Source organism: Serinus canaria, chromosome 1A, assembly GCF_022539315.1.
Source record: "Serinus canaria isolate serCan28SL12 chromosome 1A, serCan2020, whole genome shotgun sequence".
Lineage (NCBI taxonomy): Eukaryota > Metazoa > Chordata > Aves > Passeriformes > Fringillidae > Serinus > Serinus canaria.
In genome coordinates this window covers 15,200,515-15,226,105 of record NC_066314.1, presented here as the reverse complement: position 1 = coordinate 15,226,105, position 25,591 = coordinate 15,200,515, and the positions used below count along the sequence as shown (strand labels likewise).

The 25,591-nt window shown below is 39.1% G+C and overlaps 1 protein-coding gene across 3 annotated transcripts in view; it reads right to left on the bottom strand.

Annotated features, from left to right (window-relative positions):
- Positions 1 to 244: 244 nt before the first annotated feature.
- GRAMD4 (GRAM domain containing 4) overlaps positions 245 to 25,591 on the bottom strand; it is a 72,961-nt gene continuing 47,614 nt past the window's right edge. For 2 of the 3 annotated variants that reach the window (XM_030238673.2, XM_018910234.3), the window contains exons 5-20: positions 20,125 to 20,186; positions 18,107 to 18,239; positions 17,584 to 17,609; positions 15,676 to 15,767; positions 14,010 to 14,101; positions 13,022 to 13,070; positions 12,132 to 12,203; positions 10,755 to 10,798; positions 10,548 to 10,657; positions 9,171 to 9,325; positions 8,141 to 8,173; positions 5,265 to 5,412; positions 4,705 to 4,798; positions 3,540 to 3,624; positions 1,799 to 1,867; positions 245 to 1,247 (exon numbers count right to left, since the gene is read on the bottom strand). In XM_030238673.2, coding sequence (XP_030094533.2) covers positions 1,146 to 1,247; positions 1,799 to 1,867; positions 3,540 to 3,624; positions 4,705 to 4,798; positions 5,265 to 5,412; positions 8,141 to 8,173; positions 9,171 to 9,325; positions 10,548 to 10,657; positions 10,755 to 10,798; positions 12,132 to 12,203; positions 13,022 to 13,070; positions 14,010 to 14,101; positions 15,676 to 15,767; positions 17,584 to 17,609; positions 18,107 to 18,239; positions 20,125 to 20,186 — 1,366 coding nt within the window. In that variant the 3' untranslated portion in view covers positions 245 to 1,145. The remainder of the gene's footprint in view (positions 1,248 to 1,798; positions 1,868 to 3,539; positions 3,625 to 4,704; positions 4,799 to 5,264; positions 5,413 to 8,140; positions 8,174 to 9,170; positions 9,326 to 10,547; positions 10,658 to 10,754; positions 10,799 to 12,131; positions 12,204 to 13,021; positions 13,071 to 14,009; positions 14,102 to 15,675; positions 15,768 to 17,583; positions 17,610 to 18,106; positions 18,240 to 20,124; positions 20,187 to 25,591) is intronic. The other variant, XM_009086813.4, reaches the window with a different exon arrangement.

The window sequence follows — 25,591 nt, the reverse complement described above, 5'->3', positions numbered from 1 at the left end:
AGACAAAGGTCAATATGTGCTTTGCTGCTAGACAGGCCTGAGAGAGTTTAGAGGAGTGCAGCCTTCCTGTTTTACCTGGCAGTTGGGGTTATTTGTTATTAAAATTTAGTTCTGCAAGGGGGAAGACAGAAGCACACCAATGCTACTCAAATTATGCTTTGAGAGGAACTAGTGCTTTCAGTTGCTATATTATAGCATAATTTTATCACAAGGTAACTCAAGAAAAGAGCCAAATTAAAAAAGATCACATCTGAGTTTAGTTTAATCGTTCCCAGCTCCCCAACACAAAAAGCCTTCAAGTCTTTAATGCATTAACATACAAACGCCTTGTACATGCAACATGTACAACAGCTGAGCCCTTCTAGGACAAGTACCTATAGAAATATAATTATAAGATGCCTAACATTTTAGGAACAACATTTTGGTGCCCTCTTTTATAAAAAGTATCTGCCTGCCTTCCATCCTCTTGCTTTGGTTAATGAGGAAAGGAAGATATAGTTACAAACTTTCTCCTCCAGTTCACTGTACAAGTAATTTAAACATCTCTATGCAGGAAAAATTGAAGTTAACCAAATGAGTAAAACATCCTTCTGCAATGCAAAAATTAGCACTGAGGAGTTATTTTAAATGCAGTTGTACATATGGAAATACTAAGAAGCTAATACTTCCTTGGTGTTGCCATCAGTTTTAATAAAGGACCCAATTAAAAACTCCAAGCTGAAGAAGGTGACTTCAGGCTGCTGCAGTCATCATTCTCACATCTCAGGGAAAAACAACTAAGATAAAGGGACAAATGAATCCCTAGTGACATCAGTGGAGATAAAGGGATCAATCTGTTCTATAGTCAGGTCTCTGAGCATCTTCCCAGCTTTTAATGTCAGTAAATAAACATTAAAAGTGCTTAATGTGCAAGGCTAATAGTGATGATAGCACTTTCACTGTTTTCATTTGGTTTTTTTGTCTTTTTTTACAAAAACCTTAAAAACAAACATGAAGGCATATATAAAATACACTTGGTTTATGTAACAGATAGAATATAAACCACCAGACAAGAAAAATTATTGCAAAATAGATGAGGATGTTCATTTTTTCACTACCAAGTCATACAAGAAGGAAGTTTCCTTTAGCTCTTCCAAGATAAGACACTAGCTTTCAGTGCTGGATGATGCAGATGTTATTTTCATGTATTGGCTGAAAATTGCCTCAAAAGCTTCATCTCTGTGTACCATGGCACCAAACACCAAAGGCTAAATGACAGAAAAAAACACATCGTGTCAGTCCACAAAGAAAAAGAATTTCCTCTAGGTATATTTTTGTCAAGTCACTAGGAAGAGATTAATTGTGGTAGAAATTCATTGGTAAAGACAAAATAATCCTTTTCTCTATTAAATCGTTGACCACATTGAGTATTTTCTAATACTTTTTAATTTCCTTAAAAACTTCATCTGAGAGTCAGGCCCTCCCACCTCAAAGCCTCCTCCCCCATGGATACTCTCAAGCCAACAGCTTTCTGTTTCAGACTGCATAGCAGACTGCATGCTCCTGATGGAGGGTGCAGGGGAAAAGCTTTCTGAAGCATCAGAGTACACTCCAGATGCACTAGACCAAGCTGAATATTTAATTCATTAAAATTTTGAAGACAAACATACTGAATAATAGACAAGGGAATTTTTTTTTAAAGAAAAAAAGCCAGCCACTGGCATAAGGGTATAAAAAAGCCTTGATGCTGGTGCTAACCAGAGGAGGAAAAGAAGGTAAGAAATCCAACACAGCAATACAGATACAGCCAGCTACTTACTTTCTGTGTAGATGGTGTTGATACAGCAATCCCCATCCCTGATCCCGGGAGAACAGAGAGCACTTTATACTGAAAAAAAGCAAAAAAAAAAAGCCACACACAAAGACATAAGATACCTTCTGTACTGAACAACTGCAAAAGGTGCTGCAGAGGTTACACAATCCATCGCTGGCCTGTCCTCCCAGCCATGACTAAGAGACCTCTAGTAAAAGCAGGATGAAGCCAGCTGCCATTCTCTGGAGCTTCATTCTCCTGGACTTGCTGGCTACATCCTCACCTGGACAGCCAGGACCCTTCTCTCCCCTTCCTCCCAGGAGCTGCTGGAAGCAGCCCCAGCCCCACTGTGAGCATCAGTCCTGCCCCAGCCCACAAAGCAGCTGGATGGCGTGGGCAGGGCACATGTGACATGGGCCTGAGTGCACCACCTACAGCTTCCCCTACAGGTGACATCCCCCCACTCTTTGGAGGAACAGCAAGCAGATCAGAAAAAGCTGCTTTTCAAAATTAGATAGAAAACAAGGTATCACAGAGCCACAGCACCATTAAGGTTGAAAAAGAGCTCCCACCTTTGACTGAACATCACCATGTCAACTAAACCATAGCACCCAGTGCCACACATGGATTGCTTGCTTGTTTTTTCACAAAGTCCATAAAGATAAGAAGGAATACAGTTGGCTGAATTTGGGAGTATTCACAGGAAGAAAGTGACATGCAAGTCAGACCTGGGTTTCCCACCTCCAAATAAAACCACAGTACTTTTTTATGCTTGACTGCACGATCCCTGTCTCATCTTCATTAAAAACACAACACAGATGCAAAAGAAACTTTATGGCAGTAAAGGCGTACTGAACAACAAAGTAAGTGAAGCATGATGTTTGAAAGCCATTAATATGAATTATTAATTCCAGTAGGAATGTTCAATTTGAGCATAAGCTGTCTGCTTTACAGACATGTCACAGAAATAGAAGGAATTAATTTGAAAATCTGGATGTACTTATGCAGTAATAGACACCAGGCTGAGGTGCTTCTTTGCTCAACATGATTTAATCTGTGGTAAGGACGCAGCAGAAAGCAAGGGTGTCTGTGTTCAAGATAGGGAAAAGTTCAGAAAGGGTAACAAAAAATGGTGTTAAAGGACATGGAGAGTGGTGCAAGGCACCAGTAAAGCCATTAGTAACCACAGGCTGATAAACCTCAACCAGAGGAAGGACAACATTGCCCTTGCTATGCTTCCAACCTTCCACTTCTTGCCTCTGTTACTGAGGGGTCCCAACTAGATGAAACTCCAGTCCATCCCAGTCTGGCTATTCTAATGATCTACCTTTCTCCACTGACAACAATTCTGCCTCCTTCTAAGGCACCTACTTTTAAGTGCATCTATCAATATTCACACCCAAACTGAAGTTAGTAAAACACAATTCCTAGTACCACTATATCTTCTTAAAGCCTACACGGCTCTGGTCAACACTGGAGTTAGTAAACAACATAACTTAATTTAAAAAAAAAATGCAGGAGTGTAAGAGTTTAGTAAACTAGTCTGTCTTCATGCTTAGAGCAAGTTTGCTTGTGCCGAGTCTGAAAAAACAGTTCTGTGAAACATTCATAATCAAAGAATGACATTCCACTTATACAAGTTATCAGTGGCATGCTTTTCCAAAATAACAAAAGCACAAATGCAAATCATGACTAGCTGAACAGAAAACCAGTTTTCTCCCCTATTTACAACCCCAACCAGACATACCTTCTGGATATCTGTTATGTCCGACAGCTTTATAACTTTATTTCTTTTTGATGAACCAGATTTTGAGCTTTCAAAGCACAAGTAACTGAAAACATGAAAAAAAGGGCTCATTTTGATAGAGTGTTTTAAAATAAATTTCTAAAATATCCTCTTGTCTCTTCTGAAGTTTGAAATCTCACAAGTTAAAATAACTTTTAAAGTAAAAAAAGACATTCAGTTCAGTTATGGCTTCTAATTTAGTGCAAACATTTATAAATTCTAGCAGCTGGCTGGTGTGTCTGAAAGCCCAGAACATACAGTATGCATACACACAACAATTCTTGTATTTCTATCACTGCACTGAATGGTTAAACCTGACAAGCATTTTAAAGACACACAAGGGACATATATCCTTAATCAGTTGAAATACCAAATGTCAAAAGGCTTATACGTCTTTCACCATCCTAAAAGAAGATTAACGAGAAACACTGTGTTAGTTTCATGTTATTGTGCTGCAGACAAAAGCTCAGATTTCTAAACACTGAAGAGCAGCCTCCATCACTAGGTGACATTGCATACAGATGAGCTTTACTTCCTTTCATTACACTCCAAAGGAATTTCAGTGCACGACCCAAACAGTAATGATCACAGCTATTCAGTGCTGGGAGGCTGGGAGGTAAGTAAGGAAATTTTAAAAAACAACCACTCACCCATAAAAATTTGAATCCAAGGCTTATTTTTCAGTTTTCTTTTTTCTGCTGCTATTTCAAGGAAGCTAGACATTCAGCTTGCTTGAAAAAAAGCCCAAACTAAGCATATTTGTCAAATAGCTGTTGATCACAATTTTCAAAGTTCACTTAGGTTTTAGGTTTCTATTCTAGTATGTATACAGTTAGTATGTTATCCACATCAAGAGCTGCAGCTTCTAATAGTTGTCTGTACAGAGCTATTTTGCATTTCTATAAAAGCCTTTCCAAGGCAAAATCTCATCTGTTAAGCATAGCCACACACCACGTTCAGCTCTCCCTCTCCTATGATGCCTCACTGAGTTTGCAAAGCACCTTGAAATGTCATTTTTGTTTCAAAACATTATTAAAAGACCCTTTTTAGATTCAAACACTTTAATGTCTTGAATTTCCCTCCTCAGAAAGGTGTGGAGTAATGAGCAATGTGAGCAATGACTCACTTTTCTGTGACATAAAGAACTCCATTCCTGATGTAGTCTGTGGGCATCTTCCGATCTCTGTTGATCAAGCAACAGCGCCAGCCATTTTCACACACTGAAAAAGGCATAACAAGAAATCTGACTTTAAGAAAAAGAAAGAGACTGGCACTATCCCCAACAGCCTTCTAATACAATAGAAAACACTGAAGATTAAACTTTAGCTACCTAAAACTAAAAGAGCTTAGAAAGATAAGCCTAAATCTTGTGTTCTAGACACCATAACATCTGTTTTAACACTCATTTTGAAAAAAAGAGAAAATAAAACCACCCACACAATTATTCCCTTTAACTTGACTACTGGATTTGCATAACCATAAAAGGAACACCAGGCTGTGCACTCTTTCCAAGAGCTGCAAGAGTATGGAATGAAAGAGACCACCTCCATTCATTCTTATTTAAAGCAAGACCTTTAAATCAAAAGCTTACACCTACACAATGCACAGAAAAGGAATTCAACTTAAAATTATCCTTGGCTTTTAACAAAATATTTTACTAATGTAGCCTTCCATGTGGCATCATACCTGGCAAAGGACGTTCATTCTCTGGCAGGTTAAAAACTTCATGGAAATTTCCTCTCTTGGTGGTATGAAAACGACTTGTGTCTTCATCTTTGCTTATTCCAGTGGGGGCACTTGAGCCCACGTAATTCCTGGAGGTTGCTGTTTGAAGCTGCAGAAAAAGAAAGAAGATTCCAAAATCTGAGCAGCAACATTTAAGCTACACTCTCAAAAATAATTTAGCTAACTACTTTTTCTAAAAAAAAAAAAATTAAAATCTATAATGCAACAATTTTCATTAACTACTTCCATAGATTAACTTCAGACTAGTGCACTATGCTGCTGCTAGAGCACAAGCCTCTAATATGTACCTGAACACAACCTTTCAAAGTGCTGCCCTTTGATGGACACACTTTGCTAGGGTGAAGCACACTGTGCTAAATGTACCTATCTTAAAATACCATTTTTCTACAGTAAAGGCTATGTCTCATTAGATACAGTTAAGTCACTGCAAACAGCTCCAATGATTCTAACTAGTGGGATTACTAACAGACACTATATTATCAGTACTTGGCTTGTTTTCAAGAGATAAACAAAGTATTACTGCACAAAAGAAGTTGGAAAGAAAAAAGAAAAAAAAAAGCCACACAGAACTGCATAAGCTCATTATGAATACAAATGCTGGAAATGAAAGGAAGTTTTCCACACTATGATCCATACCTTTTCATGCCCTGACAGCTAGCAGGAAAAGAAACAAACAACACAAATGTGACAGTGACAAAAGAAAAAAAGTGAAACCTATTTAACAGTATAATACACAGAATAAAACATGAACTGAGTGGCACTGCAAGATTTTGCTCACAAACCAAAAGGCTGCACACAATGAATGCAATTAAAAAAGAGTTATGAGTGGTTAGAGCACACCAGTTCAATTTATTCAGGTTGCACTAGAAGCAGTGATCTTTTCTGTGCTTTGAAGTTGCACTGAATTTTGAGAGTGTTGACACATAAAACAAAATATGAATGGTTGCTGGCATCCTTGGGAAGGAAAAAAGGTAATATGGAGTGTCTAAAACCATAGTACTTGAGTAAAATCTACTTTTAAACAGAGATTAAAAGTCACTGGAGACTGCTCTGGCAACAAGCCTCGCTCCTGGAAGGACAGCAGGCAGTTTCTTTTGGACAGCTTGCCTGCACTTCCATTTTCATCTTGGTGGGGCACCACATGATTCCAAGAGCTGGCACTAGCAGCTCTGCTCTTAGCCCTGCCACGGACATGCAGTTAAACAACTGGCAAACTGACAACAAGCAAGCTCAGGACTAAGCTCTTCTTCTATAAAGGCCCAATGCTGCTGAAGGCCAAGCAGCCTTCAGCTGCTTTTTTGTTACTCTGCACTAAATTGGCAGCACTCAACACGTCACAGGATTTACACACTAAGAAAAGAAATCCAAAGCAAATGAAAACTTGTGAACTGCAATTGCTAACTAGAAACCAGACTGACAAAACAGGCACAGCAGAAGGCATTTGCCATCCACCTTTTTAGGGCACCTGTAAGACAATGATGCCTCAGGGGAAAAAAAAGAAAGGAAGTTAATGTGGAAAGCAAATGGCTGATGGTAACTAATATCACTTCTGCAGCGCTGAGTCCCTGGAACCAAGGAAAATAACAGCTTCTTCAACAATCTGTGTGCAACTAAAGACAAAAAGAATTTTCTGAAGGCCTTTTTAGACAAGCTATCTGGCTGCACATGCACACAACCAGGTGAAGCACCATGGCCCAAAATATAAAAATGATCAAAGCAAGAGGTCTAATGCTCTTTGTGCCGGAATAAGGACTATTTCTGCTCTCTGCAACACTGCTTCCTACCTACCTGCTATATAGAGAGATTAAAAAAATGGAGTTTAAACTTCAGTACCATTAACCATCCGGTAGTTAAAAATACGAGTAGTTCTGCCCTTACTTCTAGTCCTGCCTAACACATGCAAATGTTTCCTCTCACCACTCAGGCTTGAGACAACCAATGGCAAATTACTAAGAGAAAAGCATTTCCATAAGCCTTAAATCAAGTGATTTGATTTGTAATGCTGGAAGAGTCCTGATTGTCTAAAAATGTCACCAGCAACCTGGAGGTATTCCTTTTCACCTGATCTGCTATCAGCTTTTGACATACAACCTTTACCCATCAGATATTGCTGTCAGGACTGCTCTCTAAGGACACAAGGTCAGTGTGGCACAGGCAATTAATATTGCATTGTGTCTAAGTTTACTCTGCCTTGTACACTGCTTAGTAATAAGAAGCCAAAGCAAATGCACACATGCTGGCACTATATGTTTTGGGTTCTGCCTTTCCTATGAAAAAAAAATTTAAAACCCTCTTTTGTTTTTTACCTTTTAGTACAAAAATCTATTTTTCATACTATGAGGTTTGCAGAAATCTCTCAAGGGGGAAGAAAGTGTCTCTGAAATTACTGAGATAAAGTCAATGTTTTCAAAGGCATTTGGAAGCAGGTAATGCAGTCTGCATTTCCTGCTTCCAAATTTACATCCTTTCCAGGAAGACAAGCCAAGGCCACTGAGCCAGACCTGGTAGTACAAAAACCCTGTCTCTACTTGCAAAACTAAAGCCATGAAGAAAAGCCAAAAGGAATCGTTACTCTCTAAGTTAATGGACTCAAGTTCAACAATTCAGAATCTTTCCACCTCTAAGGCAGATTAGAGAGACTCAGCAATATGATGGCACAACTACCACAGTATGTGAAAGATAACCTGTAAGTGTGAGAAGCACAGAAGCTTTTGAGATCATCTTCTGCAAGCAAGAGAAATACAGGCCATGGATGGCTTCATCCAAGTGCTTATTTACCCATCTCATCCCTTGGAAAACAGGAACAGAAGACTCACTTTCTGTAAGAAACTGTCTTTGTCCACTTCCTTCTGAAATATTCAATTGTGCTGCAGTTATTTTACCACCCTCTGCTCCACCATCCCCCAAACCCCAGATTTCCTCTTAACAACTGAGGGTTCACATCTTATCCCTTTTACTCTCCAGCTGTATACCCAGGCTGAATTACTGCTCAGTACTGTGCATTTCAGACAGTACTCAGAAACTCTATAAATGCAATTAGATATTGTGCTAAGAAGCATCAAGCAAATGCTAAAATGGCATTTGACTCAAGGTTTACTACAATTATTTTAATTTTTAAATGAACAAACATTGGCAAATCCAGGGATATGGAAAACCCTGACTCAGATACCATGTCAGGCCCCGAAAGAATTTACCAAGATGCACAAAACACAATACTTAGTGATTTAACTATGACATTTAATAAAAAAGAAAATGTATTGCTGGAGTATGACATGAAGTCATTTATCACCACTATGCTAAAAGGTCACCTAACACAAATAACCATGAGACATCATGTCTAAATATGTAAACTACCTTACCAACTTGTTAGTGATTATCCCATTAGAAGCTGCATATTATACTCAAGCCTTATCCTTTTTTTTATCTACACTTCAATTTAAGTAAGTATGTAAATTTCAACTGAAAAAGGATGTCTAAGAATAGAGAAAGCGGATACAAAAAGACTGTATCTGACAACAGAATTACACAGAATGTAGATTAAAGAAATTGGTATGAATATGGATGGTGTTATATTTGTGTGTTTAGCTTCATGATTCACAGTATATCTATGGATACATACAATTTTTGATAACTGATTCCTTTCATACAAGAAACAGAATTCATAGAAGAACTGTAAATCTTGAAAATAATAAAAAAAGGGATATTACAATCAACTAACATTGATTGTAAGGATTTAATTAACCTTCTCTTTAATGTGCTCTAGTCACTGGAGGAAAGGAAAAGGGAGAAAGGGATCTGATTTTCAGAGCCTGAGAACATAGGGACAAAAGGATTCATTACCCTTACCCGTCTGGACACTGTAGCATTAGATCTTTCTTTGAGCTGAGGATCTGTCAGGAGACTTATCCAGATGATATAAGGAGTATCATACTTAGCTCTTAGTCTGGGGCATCGTTTGAAGATAAAATCAATAAGGAAAAACTTGACTCCAGCATAGAGTCCTGAAAAAAAGGTCATATCAGTTTGGATGCTGAAGAGGCATTAAGAACATCACTGTTTTGATCATATTTTCTAAAGTTCACAAACAAAACAGAATTCTGTATATTTAATCACAGTGTTAAAACCATTCTCCTAGGTTTACTATTTTGTTATTCTTCTTCCAACACCAGAAAATTATTTTTCTTTCCTTCCCATCCCCAGTTCTTTTAAATATTTACATAGCCACTATTATGCAGAAGAACATTTGAATAATTCAAACATATGTTCCTTATTACCAGAAGCATTCTGAAAACATTAGATACTACCAAAACAAAAAAAAAACACACCAGAGCATTCAGCTATGCAGCTCCTGCAAGAATTTTAATGGCAACAGAGGGCTCTCATGTACTACATAAAACTCTATCTTCCAGGCCCAACTCTTATCTTATACAAGTTATTTCCTTGCATTCTGCCATTCAATATGGGCTTAAAATACTCTCTCTCAAAACTTTACTGAGTGCAATTCAGATCTCCTAAGAGTCAAATAATTATTCCTCACGCATCTAAATTCAATTGCTGTGTCAAGCAAACCTACATTTAACTTCAAGCTAACAAAATCTGAAGTTCAGTGCCACTAAAAGTAATGCTCATTTGATTACATCATGACTTTAATGAAAAAATTACAGTTCTTGGTTCACAGTATAGGGCTTCATACCTGAGCAAAGAGTTCTCATGATGTGGTGAGAACCCTTTTCTCAATTCCCTGCTGAGACTGAGTATCTGTACAGACCCACCCAGTCTGTTCCTTCTGTCTAGCCCATCCTCTAAGTTTTACCAGTAATCCCACTAATACTTTTATTTTTTTTCCTACATTGTCATTTTAATGCCTCCTGTGCCATGCCACATATTTCATCTACAAGGATGTATGAGCAAAAAACCCTCAACACACAGGATCTTCCATAAGCCTTGGAGCTGACAGTCTGAGAAGTTCTGCTAACAGCTCATCATAGACTTCTCCTCTTCAAGAAGCAAAAGCATTATCCAGTCTTTTCCTATTATACACTGAGATGGTTTTCAAAACAGTCATGACAAATGATGCCAAGCACAATGAAAATACTTTAGAACACTGCATGATTTATTAATGCAGGTTTTCTCTCTTAAACTCTAAAATTCTCCCTCTAAAGATCATGCAAGTTTTAACCATTAAGTCTAGACCGTAACAGGTGAATTATTTATTGTGTTTACCCAATGCAAGCCCAATAATCCTGTAGGGCAAAAAGCAGGATGCAATAAAAGCTGCCCATAGAGCAATGTAGAGCTTCTGTGTTATTTCTGGCTGGACCCACATGAACAAGCTGAAAACAAAAAAGAAGCAAAATTTTATTACAGTGTTACAGATATTGGTCAAGTCTTGTTTTAAAAGGGAAGAAAATCTCCCATCAGATAACTTACTTTTTAAATTTCTCCAGTATGTCTGCCATCTTGCCAAAAAGGTTCTGCATAAGAAGCAAGAGAATTAAAACCAAGTCCTGCGTTGTTTTGGGGTTTTTTTGTCCACATAATGAAAACAAATAGTTTTCTGAATTTCTTGGTAAGCAATTCCCAGAAGTGACTTTTTTTAAACTAATTTTTAGCCATTTATGTACTTCACAACTGATTAAATACAGAACAGAATAGCAATACATGATGATTTCTGCCTCATTTAACGTTGCTCTGTAACTTCTGATTGATCCTTACAAGTGGAGAAACCATTTGATCCCACTGTCATGACTGCAAAGCATTTACATTATTGCAAATATTTTAAATTAAGCTGTTAATCTAAGAGTAAAGAGCTCCTGTTAGTAGGTAACAGAACTGAAGGTCTCTTCAGACATTCTGAGTACTGAAATGACAGGAAGTGGTAACTGAGTTCATCAAAAGGACTATTAGCTTCTTGGAAACAGACCATTATCAGGTTTTATAATAAACCACTAGAGACAGCAGATTTCAACTAATTCCAGCAAATGGGGAGGCAACAGACCTCTGCTCAGGACTCAGGCCATATTCTCTGACCAATCCATACTGTCAGAGCACCTGAAAATTTCACCTCCCCAATAAATTTCCAAAGGTGTTCATATAAACATGCAACACCCCCAGCAGAAGGAAGGAGCTGAGCAGCCACAGTTAGCAGGCAAGGTTAAACCCCTTCTGACAGCAGCACATCATCAAGCATGGCACAAGACTGCAGTTCAACTGGATGGTGCAGTCACTCAGCTGCTACCTCATCCAGCTCAGGGAGCTGGGAGAAAACCTTCCTTCAGTCTCTCCAACACCAGCAGATTTCAAGGCTTGGAGGGGGTGGAGTTTTTTAAAATATGCTGCTTTAGAGATGAAGTGCAAACTGCTGAATTAACACAGCTAAACAGACCACAGCCTTCAGCTCTGTCTTAAAGGAACAGAGGCTCCTACATCAGTTTTATGACTAGCAGATTTGTGATATGGAACCACACTCCAGTACATTTTGAAAATTCATCACCCAATCTACATTATCAGAAGCTTATATGCTATATAAGGTAGAAAACTGTGAGAAGTTGCTTCTGTTCCCCTCCAGACCTTGCTCAGAGCTGCAGTCAGAGAACCTTAACCCATTCTCTGAAGCATCATGCCATTTCAGAAAGTCCAGGAATCCTACTGAGATCTCCACTGCTCACAGGGAAAGTTCCCTTTGCAAGAGAAGTATTTATTTTTTAAGTATTTGTTTTCACATGTTACAACATAACAACCTCCTGTGACCACTTGGAGCATGAACCCCCTTGCTCCCAAGGAGACAGCCAGAGAGCAGCACAGTACCTGAGCCTTCTGAGCCACATCCAGAACAAGCTGGAACTTTTCAGACACAGTCAGGTCCTCTTTTGGGTGCTCCTTAGGCAAGAAAGACACAATACATTGATTTGCAGCTCAGATAAAATGTATTTTGCAAAACTTGTCAGAACAAGGTGACCCCTCAACATTCTTGGCAATACTCATCTCACTTTTAATAGTCTCTACACTTACCATTTTCCTCCCTTGTTTCAGAGCTATTTTTTATGACTTTCAGTGCTGGTTATTTTTAGTTTTCAATGCTTTGGGGGGCTCAGGGTAGACTTTATCTATAACTATCTGAAAGGAGGTTGTAATGAGGTGGGGGGGATTCAGTCTTCTCTCCCAGGTAACAAGTGACAGACCAAGAGGAAATGGCCTTAAACTTTGCCAGGGGAGATGTAGATTGGCTATTCAGAAAGATTTGTTCTTTAAAAGGGTTGTCAAGCCTTGAAACAGGCTGCCCAGGGAAGTGGAGTATTCCTGGAAGTATTTAAATGACACTTAGATCTGTCACTTAGGGATGTGTACCCAGACCCAGTATGGGGCTGGCAATGTTGAATTAACAGATTGACTCAATGTTCTTAAAGAAAACAGAATGTAAGACTTCTTGAAGATCCCATAGGACCTAATTTGTCCCAAGATGATAAATTAAAATTCATTTCAGAAATGTGTTTTAAGTTTGGAATATTTTAGGGTGAAGCATCTGAACCCAAGAGTGCTATTACTAAAGATTTTTAAATTACAAGAGAAAGAAAAAAAAAGGAGTGTCTCCACTTGCAGCTCTTCCTTCCTTTCCAGCTACCCACACAAACACAGAGGAGGGTTTAAAGGTGCAATTTTTTCTGCAGGCATACAGGGGACGCTGATCAAAGACCTACCATCTGCTCAGAAACTTCAGGCACAATGCTCCACTGTATTCTCCAACCCCTAGGAATGATGGAAATAGTTAGAGAGCAAGAACTCCATCCATTGACATGGCTTATTTGTAAAAGGTTAAAAAGCAGTTTTCTGCAATAAGCACTTATGGCTTAAAAGCAAATAATATAATCCCCAAATTAACAAAGAACCCACAACATTACAGAAGCACAAGTGGCCAATAACAGCCACCTTTAAAAATATTATTTAAATAGATACTAAACAGAATCACTGCTTGTGGATTTTACAACAAAACTTAATGGTGTGCATGGAGTAAGGATTAGGAATATTTTTCTCTTATTTTTTCATGTGAAGAAAATTACATCAACTTATTCAGAGGTCTGAATAATTGTATTTGCTACCAGCAATTTCCAGGGAATACAATGTCAAACAGAAAGTATCAGTTAAAAAGTCAGAAAAGTAGTTTACAACATGCACATTAAGGTCCTCTACATCATTTTAAGGTGCTTTAAAAAAAAAAAAAAAACAAAACAAAACACCCAGACTTAATTTTTAGGAGAGATTGACTTTACAACTGGAAAATACTTTGGATAAAGTATTTCAAGAGCTATGGAAAAAGGCAAAACTGCCATTTTAGGCCTAGGTGAACATTCTCTGCTGGGAAAAACAGCAAGCTTCAATATTGAAGGAGATGTTCTTCAAGTACTCTAAACATTGCAGAATTAGAAATATTAGAATCTAGTGTGCTGAGGGATTTGTCTGAGAGCATGCAACATTGTTTACGATAACCCAAGCCACAGGATACAAAGATAATTCCCAAAATTAGTAAAAGATTATAGAAACTGAGCAATGACACTTAGGATATTTGAGTTTCCCTGTGTTAAATGTAACTAACAGTTTTAGAAAAGTTAGCAGTTTATAACTCAGTGCAAAGATAACAAAACATCATTCAAACAAAGCAAGAGAGCAAGCTAGTATTTGTGCAAATACCTGGCTATGAGGTAATTTAGGGATAACCTCAAAATTGCTAAAAATAAGAACATAGGAATGGCCCAGCCATGCCATACAGCATTGATGTAAATCTGCAGATTAAGAAAAAAAAACAAAGAAAGAGATGTGGATTACAAAATGGGGTACAGTGAGTTACCTGAAATTCCACTTCCCACTGTGCTCTTGGGCTTAAAACCATGCAATTCACAATAATTTTTTTTTTTAAATTTATAAAAAAAAATTTAATTAATAAGTTGTAGCCACTCTATAATTGACAACAGCCCCACACTCAGGAATGCAAAATCAACACTAAGAATGAACCAGATCTCCAGAGATGACACTTCACTAGTTCTCAGCTGCCTCAGAGAGAGTATTGAGTATTTTCAACACTACAATTACATGAAGGGGTAGGAGGAAAAAAGAGAGGTAAACCCTCAAGTCTGTGAATCTGCTACATGACCATGATATGGCCAGCAATGGCACAGAAGCCACGGAATAGAAGTGGAGTTACAGCAACTAGCCCCGTACTGGGCAACAGGATAAACTCTCACTCTATTATTTCAGGTCAATTCAATCCCAAATTTTTACCAAGACTAAAAAGATTGCAGGAAAACAGGTTTTATTTTATGTATAAAGTACAAACACAAAAAGCTTCAAAAGGTATTCTGTACCCAGCTTCTGAAAGCAGACACTGCAGGCTCTCTGTGAGAGACACTAGGGTTTCCACTGATAACCACAAAGTGAAACATTGCTCTGGCTCCCAGGTCCCAGAGCTTTCAAAAAAAAAAAACCTGCTCAAGTTTCTTCTTTCAGTTTTTATCTGAAATATGGGCTTACCAAGTGAGGCAAGAGAAATTCAGCAGATATGGAGAAGGGACAGACAGAGGACACTGTGAGGGAAGTCTCCTCCTCAATATTCATTCAGCTGTGCCATGCAAAATAGCAGAAGGTCTATACCTTACAGGGAGTTAAGTTATTATTTAAGAAAAAGGTGTGTGATATTTTCACCACACAGCTACTGCCAATTCCTTTGACAGAAATTAATTTCACATACACTATGACCAAAAGAATTTAGATAATTTAATTAACAATAGGAAGAAGGAAAACAATCCAAAACTCCACTAGATACTTATGTCTCTTGGCATCCAAACCTCATTAAGATGGTATAGAAATGCTTGAACACAGCTCACAGACCTGATGTTTGCACAGTGAATCCTACTGAAATCAAAGCATTTTTCCTCTCATCAGTATGATCCTATCAAATAGCAAAGAGCCCTGATGGGGACAAAAGCTTCTCATCAAATGTAACCACTATCAGCAGCTCAGCCCTAGACAGGAAGAAACTCTGCAGAGGCTGAAGTAACCATTGAATTACAGGGTCTGGGAGACGAGAAACAAGAAAGGAGTGAACAACACCCAGATAGCTCCAAGTTATTTTAACAATTACAAAGCTATGCTGCAGGAGACCCAGGAAACACAACTGAACTGGTTTTATATAGAACAGAAGTGACTACTACTGAATATTTTGTGTCAAATGAAATTACACTATTTGATTTGACTTGAACTGTATCACAACCCCTACTCAGATATGGCAGTTTCAAAGAATTTCAGCAAATAATGTATTTTTTCAAGTTCTTACTACTCCTGGAGGAGTAGGATAACTTACAATAAAGGCAATAGCAGAAGTGTAGATAGAATACCAATCTAATAAGGCAGAAAGATTCTTCACAAAATTTGTAACAGGTTTGGCACCTCTCTCTAAATGGAAGTTGAGAAAAAACACAGTATTAGAATTAGCTGGCAGTGGTTGAATCACTTGTAAATTACAAACAATCAAGTTAGAAAACTACAGGAATATTCATGACATGTAATGATAAAAAGGCTTATCCAAATGAAAAAAAATTAAACCCACCAATGTAACTTAGCAATTAAAGAATGCATTTCCAAACAATGAAGTGTTACCCAAGACAAAGATTATGTCTCAACTCTTCAGTATAGACAAAGGAAAAAAAATCAACATCCTTAATAAGGCTACCCTGAATGCTAAAAGCAGCTTGTTCTCAGCCATGTTCACACTACCCCAAAGACCACTGTACAGGTCAGTTTGTCTCACTGTAAAACAATGTACATTAACCTGACTGAATTACAAGCCACCAAGGAACAACTTAGAATCACAGAATCATTCAGGTGGGAAAAGACCTTGATGATCATCATTGTGTTTGACCATTAACCCAGCATTGCCAAATCCACCACTAAACCATGCCCCTAAATCATTTTGTCTGCAGAGCCTTCCTACCCACCATCATATCAACACTGCTATCCAAGTTGGTGTCATCTGCAAACTGACAGGGAGCACTCCATCCTGCTGTCCAGATCATTGATAAAGATACTGAGCAGGACAGTCCAATACAGAGCCCTGGGGAACACCACTTGTGACCAGGTGGATGTGGCTCCATCCCCACCACTCTCTGGGCCTGGCCATCAGCCAGTTTTCTACCCAGCAAAGGAACACCTGTCCAAGCCATGATCAAGCCATGATCTTCAGGAGAATGCTGTGGGAAACAGCATCAAAGGCTTTACTACAGTCTAGGTAGCCCTTCCCTCCCTTGCTGCTGCTTCACCAGCTAGATTAAAGCCAGGCTAGATCTCTTGGTTTCTCTCTGCAGGACTCTACCCATGGCTAGCACTTTGCTGCTTACTCTTCCTAAGCTAAGCAACCCAGCAGATGACTCCTTGTGTGCCACCTCTGCAGACCTCTGGTCTTGCTGTCACTGCATGGGAGACTGACCTGTGCTGGGAGAGGCCCACACACAGGCACACCCAGCCAGCAAGAGCAAGAGGAGCTCTTCCTCAGGTCCCTAAAAGCCTCTTCTCCTTTACCCTCTTTCACTTCTTGGGAAAACTAGCCAGGGAACACAAGGAAACAGGAGAGAGCTGCTGCAAGACCACCAAGGTGTCTGTTGGACCACACCAGTTTTGCTCTTCCTGAGGAGAAGAATGATGATACCTCCTGCACAGAGAGTCTTAGAAGCTCTCACTCTCTTTTGCAGTAGAACTCACAACATTTCAATCGTTCTTCAAGAGAGCCTCTGACCTGCTGTCCCAGTTTGTTTGGCTTGAGACTGAGCTATCCTAAACACACATGCTATGTGAAGTAATCAAGCAACTAGCACTGGATTTCCTCAAGCATCAGCAGCACAACCAAAGCAGCAGATGATGGAAGTGGAAGGGCACACCCTAGGCACTGGAAGAGCTCATGGACTCAAGTGCTGCTTCCATCTGCTCTGCTGCTGCAGCCTACACCAAGCCCACAGAGAGGATTAAGACTTGAAAGACTGGAAATCACTGGTGACAACATTCTGGAGAGATCTGAGTCAGGCTCCTTGGACAACAGGGATCTAGATTTTGTGGCTAACCTACTGGAAATTAGGAACCACCCAAAATTTAACTTTAATACTATTTTTTAAAAGGTATTCTGAAGGCAATGCATGTATACCATTGACAACAAATCACAAGTATTGTTCCAAATGAAACCAGAACAAACACAACAAATAAAACACTGCTAAGTACTTACTTAATCTTCTCATATTTTCGGTCAACCTAAAAAATAATAGATAAAAGCAACTTGTTAAATAGACAACTAGTGCACACTTGCACAATTGTACATAGTACATTTGATCCCCGAAATACTCCTCACACTTATAAACTATAAGCTTTATTCTTGTCTGTTACAAAATGTGTTTCTACTAACTAATACAGTCTATCTTCCATCAGACTGAAAACTGAAGTTTAAAAGCCCTCCAGCCTAATTAAGACTTTGTTCACTGTTTCTGGGAGGCATATGACAAAACCTGGTAAATAATACAAATCTTATTTTATTTCAGACAGCAGATAAAACTTAAAATCTCATGTTTTGTCCAAAGCAGTCACAAAATTTTTGAGGTATTTCTGTACTTTTGGTGTTATTATTTGTTATTGAAACACTTGCTCAAACCATACAAAAGGTTGGTTTCCTTTAAAAAGGAAAAAAAAAAAAAGTGAGAAGAAAAGTAACTTGTAAAGGCACCAAGAATTTCAAAATGACATTAGGGATTTACCTTCTAGCACTAAGTGGCTCTTCTGTTTCCACTGTATTCTCTTCTGGCTGAAATCTGAAGTCCTCAATATACTCCCCAAATTTATCACAAAACCACTTATGGAGTCTTGAGGAGACTGTGTGAGAGCTCTTATCTGTAAAAAAGAAGCACTAAGTATAAGAATAATGCTAGAAGACATCTTTCTCCAATGCCAGCCCATTCCCACACACAGTGCTTCGTTGGGAGGCACACTTTGCACAGCTTCCCCATCCTTCATCAGCACTCTTTGTGGAAACTTGCAATTTACTTCTGCCATTGCACAGGAACCCAGCTGCAATAAAGCGGTAAAATAAGACTAAAGGTGACTCCTGCATTGCTCTTAGGACAGTACATGGAAGCATCTTATTACCTAAAGTACAAAGAGCAACACATCCTAACAAACAGTAATTTTTAGCAAACACAGTAAAAACATTTTCTGGTTAAGAGACTTCTGTAAACAAAAGACTGACATAAATCTCCGTGCTCCCTGTTGTGCTGAAGGGTCACCTTGAGAAAAGCAAGTGCAAAGCAAAACACTCCTGAGCAGAGAGCTGGACAACCACCTTGCAGCCACAGGGATTTGACAGGAAAGGGAGGTGGAAACATAAGCAAGATTCTGCTGGAAGCATTTTTACTTCCACTTTCCAACCACTAATAGTTCATAAAGATTGTGGTGTGTGTCTTTATAGAGCTATAAAAAAAACCCCACTGAGTTTCTTTTTTTCTAAAGTCAGCCTTCAGAATTCATGCTGCATATACCACTCTCTATATATGGAATATACAGTCACAATACTACCTGGGAAGTCTTATACAGCAAAATAACGAAGTGATGCACATTTTCTGTACATCAGTTTCAGTGGAAAAATAACATAATATGGGGGTACATGGAAATAAATTCAGGCTAAAAGCCTTAAGGCACTGCAAGTGAGAACAAAACAATCACCTGTAACAAAACTGTGGTCTAGAAGGAAGAGACAAACTACTTGGAAACGTAGCTCAATACAGCAATGTCGCAAAGAGGATACTGGTCATAATTACTCCATGACCAAATTTAGCACAGAATTCCATTAAATTAATATAAGATTAAACAGAGGCATGGAAGATTCATCAGCCAATTACAACAGCCAAAAAGATGCAATTAAGCCTATGAGAAAAAGCCACTGGAGCTCAGAAAATAGAATCAAACCATTTATTAATGATTTACAATGAAATCTAGAAAAATAAGGAATCTAGTGACTGTTTACAGCTGGGACAACACTTCCATTTGTGAATAAAAATATGAAGTAGCTTCCCACACGCTAATACTTCAGAAAATACTGAGAAAGAAATTTTGACAAGAGGAAAAAAAAGTCAGGTTGCAGCTCACATAACAGAAAGCACTGACACTACGGAAGTACAGGAGGGGAAGTTTGAGATTTAGTCCACAGATTTAAAATCCTAAGTCTCAATCACAAGCTGTAGGAAGGGAAGTAAAACTGTACTGAAAGACTGAGAATTTGACTGTTGCCTTAGTTCTTTCAGACATTAGTAGTACATTACTGAAATCGTAATTAGTATTAGCTTGAGAAATGTATATGGCAGCGTAGGTGTCCAACAATTAATAACTCTTAATCTTACTCCTTCTCCAGAATGAAGTAGTAATATGATTAGTGCATAACAGACCTTCTGCAACTGAGAACAAAACAGAACATTTTTTCTATGTATTACACCTGTTTTTCTCCTAAGTCAAGGATCAGCAAGGCATGCCAAAATGATGAAGTGAGCCAATAGGTTTCATTACACACCTAAAGGCCTTACAATACACAAAAAATTCCTTGTTTTGGTATGCTAAGTCAACTACAAAAAGTAAATGCAGAACCATGTACAGAGAGAGAAGTTGCTCGAATTGTCATTTATAATCAGCTTCTTCAGAAGCAAGATTTGATCTTCTAAGGATCTTAAAAAAAATTTAAAAAAATCCAACTGAACTAAAGTGTTGTTAGAGATCTGACCAAGCTCACCTGTTCCATTGGCTTGTGCCTGTGGCTTTGCAGGTTGCTGAGCTGCAGGCACCTCTTCTGCCCTACAAAGAAAACAGAAACAATGTGAAATGTTACAGAGGAAGAATTTATTCCCTTTTAGGTAAAGGAAACACCAGAACCTCCATGGTTTCCATAGCTGAGATTATACAACCATGACAAAAAAAACCCCAGCTTACGCCCTTTCACAAGACTCAAAATATTCATTGCACTTAGGATCCTGGGAAACAGCACCCACTGTGAGGTGGGGTTTGGCCATTCCTGTCACCAACAGCTCCATTTCATCTTACAACTGCTCAACAATGTAGTATTAAATTTCTTGCATTATTTATGCCTTCGTGTGGTATACTCATTGCAACGCCTGCCAGGAAAATTCTTCAGAGCCATGACTTTTCCCACAGCAATAAATTAAAAGGGATTCCATATCACAAGTTGATAACCACAGCAGTAGAACAAAACCACAATTTAACACACAAATCTTGAATCCTGCCATCGCTACTAGGGTCAAACAACTTCACAAGAGGAACAGGTGTTAAGAATAATTTTAAATGTTATGTTGTAAACTCTCAAAATAGACAGATCACAACCAATTTGAAAAATAACTTGAGAAATTGAAATAGCCTGAAAAATTGCAACAAAAATGTTCTAAAAATATATGTCAAGAAGCTGGCATCATTAATCTCACCTTTAGAAATGACTCAAGAATATTCTCATCCATTAAAAGTGAACAGATTTTTTTAAACACAAAATGCTTTTGGCATTCTGTACATGTGCAAGGCTTCAAATTACATTTGTACACAGCCTCCAACTGCCAACCTGTGCTGAGAATACTTCAGGCTTTAGTCCCAAAGTCTTCAGTCATCCATGCAGATATCATACAGAAAGTTGTTTTTTCTAATGAAGCAGGAGCTTTGACAACATAACACCAGCCACAGCAAGCTTTACTTGACAGGGAGTTGAATGAATGAAAAGATTACTTCTTGAAATAAAAGTGTCAGTTGTGCAATTTCATGATCACTCATTTATCAGGGAATGTAAGCATTTTCAAATGTTCCTTTCATCTTTTGCTCCTCAGAAAGGGAACCAAGTGAAACGTGGTCAGCAAATGAAGAGCAAGAAGAGGGATCCCATTGCACTGGGCGGATTGCAGCAATACAGATGGACATACAGTTCTCTCTCCTGCTGTTCCTCTAGAAAGGACATTAGGAAAAAATGTCACTGTACTGCCTGCCCATGGAAAAGGTCCTTACTACTGTGTGCTGCTCAGCATTACCATACATCAATGAACATGATGGAGAAACTAGAGAACTTGTTACCTCCCTTCCTTCCTAAGCATTCCTGATCCCTAATGAGATTTCCACATCCTTGCTCCATTCTAAAAAGGACATTTAGAAGTAATTTACTCATTTATGAATTACAGCTCGACATTTATTGGTGTGAATGAGCTGAATTCAATGGTTTTGGCTTTGAAAGACACTTGCTTTCACAATTTGTCAGGACTTTTCCCCATGGCTTCTGTGTTTGCAGCAACTCTTCCTTTCGAAAGTCACCTGAAATGTCATCAGTTTATTTTCTTCAGCTAAACTTGAACTTTGGTTCCTGTGCCATTTTACCCCAGTTTCTATAAAAGTCACAGGTTCCTCCTCCTGTCCCTGCTTCTTCTCCCATACCCTTGCATCTCCTCTATTTCCAGCTCTCAAAAGACAGCAACAAACACTTTCAAATTTGCACCAACTCTTATACAGTAGTATCTTGTTTTCCTCTACCAGCCACACATCAGATGGTTACACCACATATTGAGCATTTCAGCTGAAATCTGTCATTCAGACTGTGTTTCATTGAAGCTGAAGCCACATTTAGGTAGAAAGGAGGTGGTCATTAACAACCCATTCCAGCAGTGTGGAGGCACTGACACCAGCACTCCCAGGACAGAGCCAAGATGAGATCCCACCACTGTCAGCTGTCAGTCTTCAGGCTGGGTCTTCTTTTGACATGCTGGGATGTATTTTCAAAAGCAGCACAGCATCACTACTCCCCAGGTTTCTTAGGCAAAAAATCAAGAAAATCTCACCAAGAAGTAGCCCTGTACAGCAGCCTTACTGACATCAGGAGCACATGACAGTTGGCTCTGGCCCTTCTTGGTGCTTTAGTTTCGTTTTTCTGGCAATGTCTTACTTGCCATCTGCCTGTTACTTCTTCCCCATGAAGAACCTGACCTTTACGAATCATCAGGTTAATGACAGCTCATTACTGCACCTGTGAATCAGGTTATAATTAGCCACTTCAGACAGATCTGTGACAGGAAGCTCAGAATTCATTGTTTGGGCTTGCACACCTACTGGGAAGTTCAACTGCAAAACGAGGTCATGTTGAACCATCCAGTTCATCAATACCACTGACAGAGGGAAGAAATTATCTTTCCAGTTTTCTGAACCACTCTTCATGGCAGAGATAATTTAAAAGGCTAAAAAACATAAACAGTCCTCAGAACAACACTGTGCTTATATGTGGGCTTCCCAACAGCAGCCTGAACCTAAGAAAACAAGCTGCATTAATTCCTCTTGGATACGCTTTCCACCCAGAAAAAGGGTGTAACCGGTAACACCAACATATCCCCAACATGAAGTTAGGTCATCTTTTTGCAACTGAAGACTGCTGCCCTTTAAAGCACAGGCTGTTTGAAACAGTTAAGAGCCTCAGACAGTGGAGGAGACAAACACAAACTGTCTTTTTTGTTTATCTCTCTTTTTATATACTGAGGTCAGGAAAGCATCAATATTAATGAATATTAGAGCTGTTCATGACCAGGACACATGTACCTCTCAAAAGCAACTAGCACACTCTGATGCAGTGTCCATTCAGTGCTGCCCCACAGAACAGTACCCAAGTATTATTTAATTATTTAGTTGCAAGTATAACACAAAAGTTAAGGGAACCTTGACACTGAAGACCATTTCCCTAAAATAAACATTTTTTAAATGCATATTAGGCCCTGAATACAGCTGCAAGTTGAGATGTCTGTGAATCAACAGACTCCCTCAAAAAACTGGATGCAGACCAGAACTGCTGGACACAAGTGCAGTCACTGCCATGATGTTCTCAGACATATTCAAAGCAATCTTCCCACAGGCTAACTCCAAGTTCACAAGAAACCCACCACCAGTTTTTCAACCACTGTTGTAGAAGACATTCAAGGCTGTTAACACTTTTCCTACTGCTCAAAGCAACCTGAATATTTGTATACTTCCATCAAAAGCACATTCCAACCTCATACATGCAAAAATAAGCAGGTATTTTCTTAGCCCACTTTAAAAACATATCTTTCAGGTATGCATGGCTTCTTACCCTGAAGAGCTGTTAAAAAAACAAGTTAAATAATGTTCATGTTTTCCATCTCCTTCCATTAAAATACACCAAACATTTCAGAAGCCCTTGCTATTCTAACTACAATGAAGGAATAGTGATTTATGCAGAAGCATTGTCTATTTGGCCCTTGTAAAAATAGTTCACAATGGTACTAATAACAAGGTGTGCTGCATAAGTCACAAGCTGCTGGTAAGTGCTGTTGCAAAACTTTTTGTTATTTTTCTTTCCTGCATGACTGTAGCTCACAATTTAGAAATATGACAGTTACAGCTCACACAAACTATTCCAGATTATTTATGCATCATTCTGCTCGCAGTATGTCATAAGCTTCAGCTGCCATACCAAATGCTGGGATGTTCTGAACTGTATCTGTGGAAAACTTCAGCTGAGGCCACTCTATTTCTAAATAATCAGATATACAAACAATAAACACCATGACAAACAAAAGCACCAAGAATCCTCTTCTTCCACTCTACCCTCTTCCCTATGCACAACTGTGACCTCAACAAAGGAAGCCCATGTTCTTCACTAGAAAAAAAGAATCTAGATTTTGTATTTGTTTTCTCCTTGCCGATCATTTTTCATCATGTTTTATATTGATATGTGTATTATCTGCCTCACAAATAGTTTTTAATACTGAAACGTTTAAAATAATTTCTTTCTTACACCACAGCACAGTTTGATTTTCATTAGCATTAGTTTACTTCTGCAAGCAAAAAGAACAGTACATGCAAACCCCAGCCTTCAACTAAGTACCACAAAGCTGCTCCCTCCCCTACCAGGGGACGTATGAATATCTATTTTAAAACTGCTAACAATAACCTCAGAAGCAGGGTGAATTTGTCATAACCAGCCAGATTTGCTGCAGTTACTTTGCTTAATAAAATTAAATTTCCATCAGGCATAAATATGGGCTATTTGACTATGTAAGCCAACATTTTCCCTATAGTCCTAATAAAAGTATTTTTAAATGTCCACAATGACCTGCAAAATACAGTAAGCAGTGAAGAATTTCGCACAATGAAGCACAAGTTAAGCAAAAATCATGGACAAACAAATTGTTCTCCTCCTGGGTAGAAACCAAAAAAATTTCAAAGTCTTATTTTGTTATCACCTTATGCATCCTGCCTGTCACAAAGAGACTGAAATAGTAGTGAGACCAGTTAGAGAAACACTTTGGTAGAGAGGATAATTGGCTGCATGTAATCCCCAAGTGCAATACCCAAGCTGACAGGACTAATGTAATCCTTAGGATATCTAAATAGCACTCAGGGAGCCATGTCATCCTACCTTAATTTAGCAATGTCACTCCTGCTAGAGGTTTGCTGTTGTTCACCACCCAAGGTACAGATGTCAACACAAATATTGATAAACAAAGACCTTCCATCTCTTTTCTCTAAAACCTGTGCTGGTAAGCTGCAGTGGGCCAGCTGAGACTCTGAGGGGATGGTAAACAGTACTGTGCAGAAGCAGAGAGCTCCTCATGCTCCCCCAGGACCCGCAGGCACAGGGAGATCCCTGTCCCCCTTCTCCGTGCAGGGCCCGGGGCCCAGGCACAGCCGCCCTCGGGACAAGGCTGAAGGCCTGCGCCAGCTCTAAAGACAAGCACGTGGAATTTGCATCTCAAGCAACTTCTTCAAGGCAGCAAGTCACAGGTGAGAAATTGTCCTTCCCTGAAGCATCAGTTTCATCTCCCAAGAGCAGGGACAAGGCTCAGTGCTCTGTACAGCTGTCACTGTGCCAGCAGATAGCCTCAGCACGCACCAGGCCCAAGCTGCTCCTCTGCAGCTGTGCACTCTAACAGGCCATGCCAGTGCAGACACACAGCCAGACCAGCACAGGCAATAAAAATGCACTCTCACATCCCAGCTGTAAGGGCAACTTTAAAATGTCACTCAAAAAAAGTCCAGATCAGAGCAGGCTGAGCCACCTTCCCACTGCACAGCTGTGGTGCTGGCTTGGGAACCAGGCTCATCCACAAGGACCTTCGGGAGCCCCTTCTAAGCTGACTGGGCAGCACAGGTCAAAGGCTTCACACAGACCAACCCTGCACAGAACCAGGGATTGTGGAAAAACATCACCA